At 35.6% G+C, this 14,617-nt stretch overlaps 1 protein-coding gene across 1 annotated transcript; it reads left to right on the plus strand.

Moving 5' to 3' along the window:
* The first annotated feature begins 204 nt into the window (after positions 1–204).
* LOC149166921 (11S globulin seed storage protein Ana o 2.0101-like) lies at positions 205–2,215 on the plus strand. Its single transcript, XM_089431431.1, has 5 exons — positions 205–582; positions 681–967; positions 1,063–1,569; positions 1,659–1,876; positions 1,971–2,215. The coding sequence occupies exons 1-5, from the start codon at positions 225–227 to the stop codon at positions 2,176–2,178; spliced, it is 1,578 nt and encodes a 525-aa protein (XP_089287557.1). The 5' UTR covers positions 205–224; the 3' UTR covers positions 2,179–2,215.
* Positions 2,216–14,617: the final 12,402 nt, after the last annotated feature.

Here is a 14,617-nt window from a genome sequence, read left to right on the forward strand (position 1 = left end):
AGGTTGCGGCGACACGACACGCCGGAGGATAGCCGCATCGCACGCGACAGAATTGTTCTGCATCGCGAGCCCATGTGTCTCTGCGTTGGAACCATAGCCTTAATGATATCGCCTTCAGCATATGCTATAAGAAGAGCACTTCATACTCACAACTATACAAGCAACAGCGACTGGATTGAGTAAAAGCAAACAGCAGTCCGTCGAGCAAAACCGTTGGTTCCGAAATGGAGCGAAAGATGAGAGTGGGATCAGCGCTTCTGATGCTCTACTTTTCATTTCTCCTTATTTCGCTATCCTCTGTCACTGCCCAGCGAAGAAGAGGCTTTCGTTATGGACGGGAGGAGGAATACCGGCATGATGAAAGATCATCAGCATGTCGGAGGCTGCAGCGGCTAAGCACCCACGAACCGTCTGAATCGGAATCGTTAAGATCGGAAGGTGGCACTTTCGAGTTGTCGAACCCAGAAGACAACGAGGAATTGGAGTGCGCAGGCGTTGCTTTCTTCAGAAAGACGATCGAAAGGGGCGCCATGTCGCTGCCTCAATATCCCAACGCCCCTCTGCTGCTTTATGTTCACCGAGGTACTCTAATAATACAACTTGTAAGTTCTTTCTGTATGTCGCATGATTCCCTAAATTTGTTATTATTATTATAATTGCTTCTATATGTGCATGTGCAGGTGAGGGCAGACTGGGCATTGTGTTCCCGGGGTGTCCGGAGACTTACAGAGAAGACGAATCTTCGTTTCAAGGGCGATCAAGACGCAGGTCAGAGAGACGAGGGGAAGAAGAGGGCGAGGAAGAAGAAGACTCAAGTCAGAAAGTGAGGCGAGTGAGGAGAGGAGACGTAATAGCCATATTTGCAGGAGCAGCCTACTGGTGTTACAACGATGGCAACGAGCCTCTCCAAATCGTAGCCATTGCCGACGTATCCAACCCTCAAAATCAGGGCCGCAGGAGTTACCGAGTAAGTATCCCACCCAATTCACTAACAATCATCCTTAACTATGTTATAAATTCTTTCATGGCTGACTGAGGGGGTAAAAATGTATACATGTACAGCCCCACCCTCTGGCTGGGCAAGGGTCATCATCTGGTCGCCGTGGTCATGAAGAGGAGGGAGAGGAAGAAGGAAGAGGAAGTGGGGGCAATGTGTTTGCAGGGTTTAGCACGCGCTCTTTGGCTGAAACGTTGGGCGTGGATGATGAAACTGCAAGGAGGCTTCAACAGAATCAGCGATCACGACGCTTTGCGAGGGTTGAACGCGGCCGACGACTCAGGTTACCCGCCCCTCGATCTCGCTCTCTCTCTCCTTACGGGAGACAGAGGCAGTCGGGGAGAGACGATGATGTTGCTGCTGGATTGGTTCAAAATCAAAATAATTCATCTGTAAAGGAGAATGGCGTGGAAGAGCTTGTGTGTGCAATGCGTGTAAGGCACAATGCTGACAACCCGCAGGATGCCGATGTTTACGTAAGAGAGGGGGGACGGATGAATATGGTCAACCGCTTCAAACTTCCTGTACTCAAGTATTTGAGATTAGGAGCCGAGAGGGTTGTTCTGCGCCCGGTAAGCAATAACCTTTATTGATCCGCTTCACTTTTATATATATAATAATGTTAATGTTTCCAAATCAAATGAATGAAATTTGAATGCAGAGAGCAATGTCTGTTCCATGGTGGAGGATGAACGCGCACGCAGTAATGTACGTGACTAGAGGGGAGGGGAGAATGGAGGTGGTGGGAGACGAAGGGAGGAATGTGTTTAATGGGCGCGTGAGAGAGGGTCAGTTCATCGTCATTCCCCAGTTCTACGCAGTCATCAGGGAAGCAGGAGACGAAGGGTTGGAATGGATAACATTCACAACATCAGACCTGTAAGTATAACCTAATTATTACCACTGCTGCTAATATGATGTACTGTTCAGCAATTATACTCATCGAGTAAATTGGTATCATGCGTTGTTGCAGTTCCTTGCGGTCGTCTCTGGCAGGAAGGCAATCGGTTTTGAAAGCAATGCCGGAGGAAGTGGTGAGAGCCGCTTACAGGATCGACCAAAACGAAGTTGAACAAGTGATGAGGAACAGAGAACGCGACACCCTTATTTTGCCTCCATCATCTACCCGCTCATCCCGTCGATATCAGGCGGACATCATCCCAGGTGTCCAGGTGGAATAGAATATTAATATTACCCATGCATTTCACGCACATTCACCGCAACCCTTAATGTGCATAGATATGCAGTCTCGTCCGAATATAGGGTTCCTCACCTCTGCAAATTAAATGTAATCGAAAGAATAATTATAATAATGGATTTACCGTTCCTTTTTGTTCACCGCGTTCTGGCCGTGTTCCTTTGGTTTAATGTCGTCCATAACATTACATTACATTGTATATCATATCACTTTGCACTCCGTGATGTCATAAACCTTCAAAGTAACATTACTGAAAAGTTTAACTCATCAACTACCGTCTCTGACATCACGATGAAATATATATATACGTATATCGTAGTCGTCCCGTCGAGAATCATTTTGTATACTTCAAACGAAATGATGCAATCTCTCTTTAAAAAATATCAGACATATAAAACAAAATTATGCATATAAAACAGAGAGTTCAGTTGTGTATGACAATGCCACTAAAATGTAAACGTACACTATGGGAGATTTTGAGGAAGGTTAAAAAGGAATTACATACAATATAAATCATACATTGAATTATTCACTATGTTAGATTTGGAGAAAGATTAGAAAGGAATTATACACAACATAAATCACACGTTAAATTACACTATGGTAGATTTGGAAAAAGATTAAAAAAGAACCACATACAACATAAATCACACACTAAATTACACTATGGTAGATTTGGAGAAAGGTTAGAAAAGGATTACACACAACATAAATCACACACTAAATTACAATATGGTAGATAAATCACACACTAAATTATACAATGGTAAATTTGAAGGAAGATTAGAAAGGAATTACATACAACATAAATCACACACTAAATTATATATAGTTATAGATCACTAATTTCTAGATAATAAATTAGAAAAACATGAATTTATGACTCATAAACAACTCACACACATAAAAATAACTATTTTTAAAATCACACTTACGGATTCACAATAAAAACTCACAATCTAAAACACATAAAAACAATCACCTCTAATATACACATATACTAAATATCACTTCTAATATACACATGCCAAAAATATACATCATCTTTTGTATATTTAATATGTCAAATTTTTAATACAATTTTACGTAAATTATTAAAATTATGGTGTTATTTTAACCCAATTTAAACCATATATAAAGTACTGGAATATTATCTGTATTTATGATATTATCAAAGTGATACCTTACTTACATTTTAAGGAAATAATGAATTTTATTTTACCTTTTCAATTTTATTACTTTTCCAAAATACAATCTAGGATGGGGATCTTTCTTCCTTACAAATATATAAACATTGAATATATTGATAATGGTTAAAACAATGCGTTTCTCTCCCACCACCATGAGTTTATCACGACAGTTTGGTGTCCTTTCAATGTCCCTCCCTCGTATCGCTGGTTTCCATTCAAATTTCTGTTCATCCTTCCACATTTTGTATAAACATTCTTTTGTACATTTCTCAAAAAAGGACGAGGAGGATGGGCATCTCACAAACCATGGTTATTGATGAAATCAATTCGAATTATAAAATCAATTCAAATTTCTATTTATGCTTGCACTTTTGGTATACACATTTTTTTTTACATTTATCAAAAGCAGAAAGAAACGGAGGAGTATATCTGGACTAAACAAAGGTTAATCATAAATTAATAATTAATCATTAATTTAAATTAAATTAATAAATTAGTAATTAATCTGAAGTATTTGATTTTTCGGAGTGAACTTTTTTAATTTTTGAATTCTTTATTAATTTTTGAGTTTGTTATTAAGAAAATAAATGGGAAAATATTAATTATTTTTATAAAATTTTGAGATTGAAAGTATTTACAAGATTTTGCGATTAAAGGGAAAAATGTGATCATTACTTCTTGTTAATGTGACATCAAGATTTTTTTAACAGATATGACATGTCAAAATATTTCAACTTGTTTCTATTTATGATACATTACATTTTCATTATTGGATAGGTTCTCCATCTACCATCAGGGAGTTAAATTTAATCTATTAAAAACTACCTCCCATATGAAGTGGGGGGCACAAACATACCATACAATTCCTTTTAGACTAATAAATGAAAGTGAAATATTGAAATGTGTTATGGACACTCCGTTCAAAGAAGAATCATCATAATGTCATGGTATAGCTAGATGACATCACATTTTATTCCAAGAGGAGGTCAAAATATTTTGAAAATATGGTATATCTTTGGACCCTAAGAAATTATTTTTTGTTGTTTCAAAGAGTAAATTTCTTAAACACGTTGTCTCCAAGGATGGAAATTCAATAGATCCAAAAGGAATAAAATTTATTATACAGATACCAGTGCCCAATAGCAAGAAGTTTATGTAATTTTTCATTCAAAATATTTATTTTTGTGCGAGGGATCATCGTTAACTTCATTGAGATCATCAAGCCTCTTCAATAAATGATCAAAAAATATTTATAGTTCAAATGGACCTATGTTCCAGAGGATGGTTTTGACAAAGTTAAGGCTTCCATAGCTATAACACTTGCAGTGCATAGCCTAGACTTTAATAAGGACTTCTCATTTTATACATCTTCCTCTAATCCTTCCCTTGCAGTCATGGTTGCCTAGAAATATGTGCAAGGGAAGAAGTGCCTAATTTCACTTACGAGCACTAGTCTACAAGAAGATGCAATGAATTATCCAACCATAGATAAATAATACTTTAATATTTATAAAGCACTCAAGCAGTTTAGAATTGACATTATGAAAAAACATATCAGGATAATAGTGTCCCACCTAGCTATGAGGTCACTATTCATGAAAAAAGAAATTGGTGAAAGAAGGGGGAAATGGATAACAAAAATGTGAGAATACAATTTAAATATCAAACCCAAATCCATATTTAGTGGTCAATGTATGTGTATATTATCAGAAAAGCATTAAGCCTAATTGATTAATTAGAGAAAGGCTTTGATGATGAATTGTTACTCTACATGTAAGAATTTCTATATGTCCGTGTTGAAACAAATTACCAGTACAATAATTGAAGCAATATATTCGTCATGATACTTACCTATTCATTTGAATCTAAGTAGAAAGAAGCCTTGGTTTTGGTCTTCTTACTACCAACGTAGAAATTATGGTGTAGATTTGCAACTGCTCATGAAGTTTTAATCAAAATCACAAGACACAAACCTACTCTACTGCTCTGCGGAAGTTAATTCACATTCCAGCACAATAATTCCAGTAACATACATGCACACATTATTTTTCTTGGGGAAAGAAATGTGCTAAAATCCCCAATACCTACATTAATATGACGAATAGAGATGTATTACATTTACTTTTCTCAATCGAGCACAACCTGCGAATGCATCACCTATCTCTCAACTCATTGAGAAGCTCTGACCGAGACTTAGTAAATTTCTGCCTCTGCTTGAGCCCATATTTCCTTATGCAATTACTTGAGAAATTAGGCCCCTATTATTTAGGAATTTCTCAAAATGGATTGCGAAATTCCTAAGGTTGATCATCAGACTGCATGAAACACATGTACACTCAAGACTAGTCTATAACTAATGTTACACTACCTTAGAATCTCCCCCATAGTTGGGGAACTCGAATTCTCTTTCTGAACTAGATATTTTGGGCTGATTAATTAGTTCACTGGATGATCATTGAGTTTGACTGAAGTCGCACTACATAACTAACCTTCCACTAGTTCCTCCAACAGTTGGAACTAGTTTAACTTGAAGCAACTTGAGATAGCTGAATTTGATTGCTACAAATTAGAAATCACACATTGTTGACTTAACTCTAACTTGTCCAACTCAAATTTACTAAGTAAACTGGGTGATACAATCCATGTCACGCAAGTTAACTGCATCCAACTTGTCTATTGATATGGAAATTTGAATTTTCTCAATTTAATCAAGGAAAAATCAAATTGAGAATTTCTTACTTCATTTTTCAACACTCGCTCTCAGCATGAAAGGGATTATCAACCGCCCCTATCCTGCACCTGTCAAACTCGAACATCGCTCTTGACAAGGCCTTTTTCAAAATGTCAGCATCTTGTTCCTATGCCAAAATGTATTGCAGGGAAAATTTTAAGGATGAAATTTTTTCTTAAAGTTTAGAAACCTTGGCGAAGCTTAATAGACTCCAAATTGCAAATTATGAAATGTTTGTTGATATCTTTGTAAAACATTCAAATTTCTAATAGTTTTATATATAGTTTTTATACAATTTTGGCAATTTTTATGGTAAAAGAGTTTTATAATATAAAATTTGGGCGAATCATTTTTAGAAAAAATGGAAATTTGCGAATTTATAGAGAGCTTGATGCAACTCTAATTACCACAGTAGATCGCAATTGGATCCATCATCTGACCAAACAGTCCAACAAGTATCTTTCTCATCTAGATCACCTCACATGTTTCTTGACTTGCAATCACGCATTCTTCTTTTGCCGAGCTGAGTGCCATATGTCTTTACTTCATACTGTACTAGGAAATAGTTGTGGACCCAACACAATTCCACCTGATGTACTCTTTCAGTCTGATTCACTCCCCACCCAATTTTCATATATGAAGCCACACAACTTCACTCCCTTTATCCGTTTGTACCATAGTCCAAACTCAGTAGTGCCTCTAAGGTACAGTAAAACATGCTTAATTTTACAACATATTCCGCTAGTTTTACAACACCTGTCTTGATGTATTCTAGAAATCCATTGTCATCCAATATTACCTCCATGTGATCCTTTTGTGTGATGAAATTAGAGTTTCCTTCCAAGACATACTCTAGCCTCAGTCCATTGAAGGTCATCTTCTCAGCTCTAAAGAGGTCTTATTGACCTCCTGAGAGACAACTTCAAAATTTCTGCTCTAGTGTGAATCCTTCTTCAATACCATGTAGAAATTATGGTGTATATTTGAAAATGCTCATGAATTTTTAATCAAAATCACAAGACACAGGCCTAGTTCACTGCTCTATGGAAGTTCATTCATAATCTAGAAAAAAAAATCCAGACGTGCAATAAGAATAACACACATGTAGACAATATTTTTCTTGGGGAAAGTAATTTGCTAGAAACCCCAATTCTTGATTTCATTAATATGATGAATAGAGATGTATTACAAATTCCTTTTCTCAATTGAGCACAAATTTCAAGTGCATAACCTATCTCTCTACTCATTGATAAGATCTGACCTAGACTTAGTCAATTTCCACCTCTGCTTGAGCCCTTATTTCCTTGTGCAATTCCTTGAGAAATTAGGCCCCTATTATTTAGGAATTTATCTAAAATGGATTGTGTAATTCCCTAGGTTGATAATCATACTATGTGCAACACCTGTACACTCAAGACTAGTCTACAACTAATGCTACACTTCCTTGGAATCTTCACCATAACTGGGGAACATGAATTTTGTGCATGCACTAGCAATTTTGGGTTGATTGATCATTTAACTGGATTATCACTAAGTTTGACTAAAGTCCCATTGCACAACTGACCTTCCATTGTTTCCTCCAATAGTTGGAACTAGTTGAACTAAAAACAACTTGAGATAACTAACTTTGATTGCTATAAATTAGCAATCACATTTGCTCAACTGAACTCTAACTCCTCCAAATCAAATTTACTAAGTAAATTGGGTGACATAAGACATGTCACACAAGTTAACTACATCCAAGTTGTCTACTGATGTGAAAATTCAAATGTTCTCAATTTAATCATGGAAAAATCAAATTGACAATATCTTGCCGCATTTTTCAACAACTAGCTCATGAATGACATCATGTTTTCGAGAGAACTATCATGGTGTATTTTTTAGGTGTCTTGATAATCAGGAGATTGATAAAGTCTTCAGAAAATTGTGTGATATAACTTATGGAGGAAATTGTTTTGATGAAACCATTTAACCCATAAGATCCTAAGAGCTAGATATTATTAGCTAATGGTTTTCAAATTTATAAGTGAAAAACATGCCAAAAGTGTGTAATAATCCATTTACAACCTATGTTCATTAGAAATCCCTCTGAACAATGAGGTTTGGAAGTTATCAATGAGAAAAATCTACATTCCTCTAGATAGCATAAATATATTCTTACCATAATTGAATACTTCACATGATGGACTGAAGTTGTACCCCTCATGAAGGTAAATCAAAATTACACATTCCAAGCCTCTATAGCTTTCATAGCAAACTAAAGACCCATAAACATTGCTACAAAGTGGACAACCCCGACCATTTGTTTTTTGGTTACTATATTAATTAATTCAAATTACTAAATCACAAAGAAAAATCCAAGAGTAATTCTACTATGCTCACGAGAGCAATGAGAGGATTTCAATTTTTTTTACACATTCAGAATGTGTTTTTACATACAAGAATCAAATTTGAGAGTGGGGTCCTTAGATTTCTTGCAATTCCTATGTTGTTACACAGAAATTCCACACAACCACCAAAACACCCTCGCCAACTCATACGATAACCGGTTGTGCTATTTCCAAATCATAACAACTAAAACCAATGCCAACAGTCCAAGAGCCAGAATCAAAAACCAAAAATTCCAAAAGTCTCTTTTCTTTCAAGTTCCCACAATTTATCCTCATGTTGTTGACCTCTTCACATTACAACTGGAAACAATCACTTCCCATGTTGTCGATCTCTTTGCCTTCCAGAACTGTATCGATTCACTTCCTCTCAGTATGCAGACAAACAAAAATTTGTAACCTACATATCATTCTCGTAACACTTCTAGTAGTGAATGTCTTGTAGTAGTACAACCAAAAAACTACAAGGTTTTGATGTGTTAGTGACTCCACGCAGAAAGGGTATCAACATGCAATCCTAGAAGTGTTAGCAATTAAAAGTAGTTGTCACTTCGATCTAACATAGGTACAAGAGTAGCAAAAACCATCAGTTGGGTACTTTAGAAACTAAAATATTAGGAGTATCGACACATAAAATACATGGGAATAACAACACTTATGACAAAATCAAACAGAAAATTATTTTTGGTTGAGGGGAATTACTCGAGGCCAAGGATGCTCTTGCATGAGACACCCTTTGTAAAAGGATATCATGTACCAACTCATGTGGTATTTCATTCAAAGAGTTATGTCCCTTGTAGGCATGTTAGATCTTATTCAATCACTGATGATGCATCTTAATATGCCCTATTTTTCCTTTTGACCAAATACTATAGATATTCCCTTAGGTAAGTCCTATATCCAATCCTTGTGTCCCAGATTTCTTCCACTTCTTCAACATGTTTAACTAGTAAATGTTCCTTTCACTCAGTAGGCATACCTATCTCTTCACTTCTTTCTCCTTCATGGAACTCATATATATCAACCAAACTGAATATTGGAGAGATATCCAAGTCTCCTAGTAGCTCTAGCTTATAGGTAATTTCATAAAAAATTTGAAGAATTCTACATGGGCCTATTTTCTTTTATTTCAAACTTTTCTAGGTATGCCTAGGAAATATTTAGTTTTGTAGATGCACCATTACCAATTCTTCCTTAGTGAAAACCTTTTTTCTTATTTTCAAATATTCCTTCTCCTTGTACCTATCATTACATTGTCACAATCTCTTCTTCACATGCATGTGTCTCTGTTGCATGCTATCTGTAAAATCACTTCTACTAACACTCTTCCTTTCCTCGAAATATGGTAACTATATCAATTCCACAACACCCTTTGGTGACCACCCATAAAAAATCTGAAATGGACTCTTACCAGTCAATTTGTTCACCAAATTATTGTATACAAACTCTCCCTGTGCTAAGACCATATCCCACTGGTTGGAATTTTTACCACTCAAGCTTCTCAATAAATTTCCAAGGCTCTTGTCCACTACTACAGTCTATCCATATGTTTGCAACTGATAAGATTAATTTTATAATAGTTTAGATTCCATCTTCTTCCACAGAATCCTCTAAAACTAACATAGAAATATTGTATCCGCATCGAAACTAATGGTTCTTCGAAAACCATGAAGTCTCACTACTTCCTTGAAGAATAAAACAACCACTTTAGTAGCATCACTTTTCCTTTTAAATGCTATGAAATGTGTCATATTTAAAAACCTATCTATAACAATTTTCACTTAGTCATGCTTCCTTTTTGTCCTTGGAAGTTCCAAGATAAGTTCCATGCACACATCTTCCCATGGTCTTTTTGGTAACAACAATGGAGTATACAACCTCGTATTTTGACTTCTACCCTTTGCTAGCTGGAAAAATGTACAACACTCAACAAACTTTCAAACATCCTTATTGATGTTAGGCAAAACAAAACTCTCCTTTACCAACATTTTGGTATCATCCATGCCAAAATGTCCACGCAATCCTCCAGCCGGTGGTTCCTTAATAATATCTAGCCTCATTAACCCTCGAGGAATGCATAGCTACTAATCTCTAAATAAAAACCATTATTGGATATGGTAGTCCAATAACATGGTTTTTTTAAGACTCCGAGGTTCTTTACAAGTTATCCAAGATTCTCCAAAATCAGCTTCTCCTACATACAATTCATTCATGCTTTCTAAACTCACCACTTCCACTGACAAGATGTTGAGTAGCAACACTCTCGTACTCAAAGAATCTACAAATTTGTTTGAATTTATAGATTTATGCTTCAGAACAAATATATAAATTTGCAAGAATTCAACCCATTTAGAATTCCTTTGATTCAACTTACCTTGACTATTGATATATTGTAATTCCTTGTGATCAATAAACAAGACAAATTCCTTGGGTAACAAATAGTGTCTCCACTTCTTCAAAGGCTACACAATAGCATAAAATTCCTAATCATATACAAAATAATTTTTCTTAGCTTCATTCAAATCCTCACTAAATAATTCTATTGGTCTACCTTCTTGACTTAAAACTACTCAAATTTCTATCCCACTTCCATCATAGTGAACTTGGAATACGTTATCAAAATTTGGAAGTTCCTTCTTTTTGAGATCTGAAATTTTTTTCCATACTGCTATTGTCCATTTAAAATTCCCATTTTTCATGGACTTGGTAAGAGTTGCACAAATCTAGCTGAAATTCCTAATGAATTTTCGATAGAAGCTTACTAATCCATGAAATCTCCTCACCTCAGAAGTATACTTGGGTGTTTTGCAATCCAAGATAGCATTCTACTTTTCAGAATCCATATTCAAACCTTCCTTGGAGATCAAAAATCTAAAGTAAACTAACTCATCCTCCATAAATGTACATTTCTTCAAGTTGAATAGCAACTTTTGTTCCTTTAATCGCTCCAACACTTTCCTTACATGCTCCAAGTTCTCCTCTTTGCTTTTTTTTAAAATAAAAATGTCATTAAGGTATACTATAATAAATTTTCCAAGAATGGTTTCAAGACGTCATTCATGGGCCTCATGAATTTTCTAGGGGCATTGGTCAGCCCAGATGGCATAACCAACCCTTCAAAAAATCCATCCTTTGTCTTGAAAGTAGTCTTCAAATTTTCACCCTCCCTGATCTATATTTGATGATAACCACTATTAAATTCTATGTTTTTGAAATATACATCACCACTTAAAAATTCAATTATATCCTCCATCCTTGGCAAGGGAAATATGTACTTGATGGTTATCCTATTAATGGCTATAGAATCTGTGCACATTCTCCATTCACATATGTTCTTTGGATTTAATATTTTTTGTTACAACACATGGAATCAAACTTTCTCTTATCAATCCTCTATCGAACAACTCCTATACATTTTTATTTACTTCCTCACTCTCTGTTGGAGTTATCTTGTAAGGTTCCTTTTATGGTATGCTTGATCGAGGAATCAAGTTAATACGATGGGAAATACTTCTCATGGGATGAAGTCCTATTGGAAATTCATCAACAAAATTCTCCTTGAATTCATTTAATAAGGATTTAATCTCTGTAGGCATGGATTTTGATTCCACTTCCTCTTGCACATCCTTTGGAATTACAACTAAACAAAATTTTTCCCTTCTTTTCTCATATATGAAATCATTGTATGAATGCAACATAATATTCCTATTACACGTGTTGGTACCTATTGTTACTGTTATATATTCAATCATCACATTGAGTTTGTACTCTTGTCCATATTTCTTGAATTCAAATGTGTTTTCCCCACCATCATGGTGAACTTGCATTTAGAAAAACCACGGTCTTCTAAGATGTATGTGGCATGTGTCTATGTAAACCACTTGTTGTCCCTTTTGTAACTACGAGACTCTATAAGGATTTTGATGGACTAAAATTTTGTGTTTTATCTTGTCAAGGACTTCAATGAATACCGAATTTTCAGTACTTCCACCATTTATAACCAAGTTACAACATTTTCCTTGGACCTTTCATTTAGTTTTGAGAATTTGCATTCTTAGCTATGGTTCTTCCACTATCATTTTCTCAGGCTTGAGAAATGATCTCTCAAACATCAAATCTTCTCCCTATTATTGGTTCAATACAGTCACATTTTCTCCAACAATAGAAGCTTCATAGACTTGTGTAACTTGTGTTTCTTCTTCACCTATTTTCCTTGAATTATGTCCTTCCACGCACTCAGATTTGTTGTGTCCTTCAACTCCATAACGATAACAAGCAATTACATGCCTTACCTTTCCTCTTCTAAGACTCTGTATGCCTTTTCTACCATTGTTTCCACCTCTACCACCTTGACCACTAGTGGATTCTTCTTCCTTCTAACTTCCTGTAGCAATCCCTCTCTTATATATTCCTATAAAACATCTTCCTCTACCTTTTTGTTGTGTTTTACTATTCAATGTTTCCTCTACCTTCATGACAATGTGATAAGCTTCAACAAAAAAATAATTAATGCATACTCATTTCATCTTGAATAAAGTATTTCAGTCTGTTCACATACCTGGCGACTCTTTGGAATTCTAGTTCCTTTATACCAGATGAAAGTGACAGTTTAAAAAAATATTCAGTGTACTCACGGATAAAGGTTTCCCTTTGTATTAGATTATGCACTTGTCTATACAAATTTTACTAGTAATCAACAGGTAGAAATTCCTCCTTGATATTTGTTACTCACTTATTCCAAGTCTTGATATTTTATAGCTGATTATTTACTCTCTCTTTTGTAGCATATCCAAACATAGTGTAGCATGACCCTTCAACTTCATCATGGAAAATTTCACCTGATTTGGATCCTGAACATTTTCATACTCAAAGTATCCTTTGAGTTATCCAATCCAATCGATGAGCACGACAAAATTTTATATTTCCATCATAAGAAGAAACTTCAACTCTTTCACTGCCTCTATTATTCAAATATGAAATCAACCTTGTTGTTGGGTCTCTCTCCTCAACACCATGTTCTTCATCTATTTATTCTTCAAGATTTGAATCTACTTCAACACCTTCATTTCTTCTATGCTTCAACTCTTCTATTATCCATTTTAACTCTTTTATTTAATTATTTCTTACACTTCCACATCTAGCTCTTCTTCCCCTAAGTGGCATCCTTACAAGTTGTAAATGTCTCACCAACATCTACATACCTCAACCCACGCTTTGTGTCCTAACCCATACCTTCAACACTCTTGTTTTTCAACCACCAAACAAGGTTTTATAGTGCCTATTACACAAAAAAAATAAAGGTGCAAATCCTATAATGGAACCCACTCTAATACCACTTGGCATAATCCAAGCCTTTATGGCTTTCACAACAAATTATAGATCTTGGTTCTTTGTTACAAAGTGCACAACCCTAGCCATTTGGCTTTTAGTTACTATATTCATTAATTCAAATGACTAAATCACAAAGAATAAACAAAGGGTAATTCAAGTCTTCTCACAATAACATGGAGAGGATTTCAAATATTTTTATTCATTCAAAATGTGCTATTACATACAAGAATTTAAATATGAGAGTGGAGTCCTCAGAGTGTTTGAAATTCCTACACTGTTACACAACAAAACCATACATAACCACCGAGACACCCTCGCTAACTCGTATTGCAACCAATTGCCCTCTCTCTAAATTATGTACCATCCAAAACCAAGACTAATAGACCAAGAGCCAAAAGAAAAAACCCAAAATCCAAAAAATTCCCTTTTCCTTCTTGTTCCCGCAATTTAATCTCACGCTGTTTAACTCTTCGCATTCTAATTGAAAAAAATCGCTTCCCATGATGTCGACATATTCACCTTCTAGAGCTATATCAATTCACTTCCTCTCAGTATGCATACAAGAAAAAATTTGTAACCTACGTCTCATTCTCATAGCATGTCTGGTAGCAGTTGTCGTGTAGCATCGTAGCTAAACAAATATCAGTTGGGGTTTGTTAGAGACTCCACACAATAGGAGTATCAACACAAGATCCCGGGAGTGTCAATAACTTGAAAGTAGTCACCGCTTCAATAAAATATAGCTACAAGAGTAGCAAAAACCATTAGTTGGGTACGTCAACA

Source organism: Pinus tabuliformis, chromosome 5_1 (assembly GCF_031772625.1).
Source record: "Pinus tabuliformis cultivar Carrire ecotype Pingquan chromosome 5_1, CPIR1, whole genome shotgun sequence".
NCBI classification, from domain to species: domain Eukaryota; kingdom Viridiplantae; phylum Streptophyta; class Pinopsida; order Pinales; family Pinaceae; genus Pinus; species Pinus tabuliformis.

Bases quoted from the DNA above. Each gene is read 5' to 3' on its own strand.
- LOC149166921 (XM_089431431.1), top strand. From the start codon at position 225: ATGGAGCGAAAGATGAGAGTGGGATCAGCGCTTCTGATGCTCTACTTT. The intron at 968-1,062 runs GTAAGTATCCCA...ATACATGTACAG, and splicing joins AGGGCCGCAGGAGTTACCGA to CCCCACCCTCTGGCTGGGCA. The intron at 1,877-1,970 runs GTAAGTATAACC...GCGTTGTTGCAG, and splicing joins ACATTCACAACATCAGACCT to TTCCTTGCGGTCGTCTCTGG.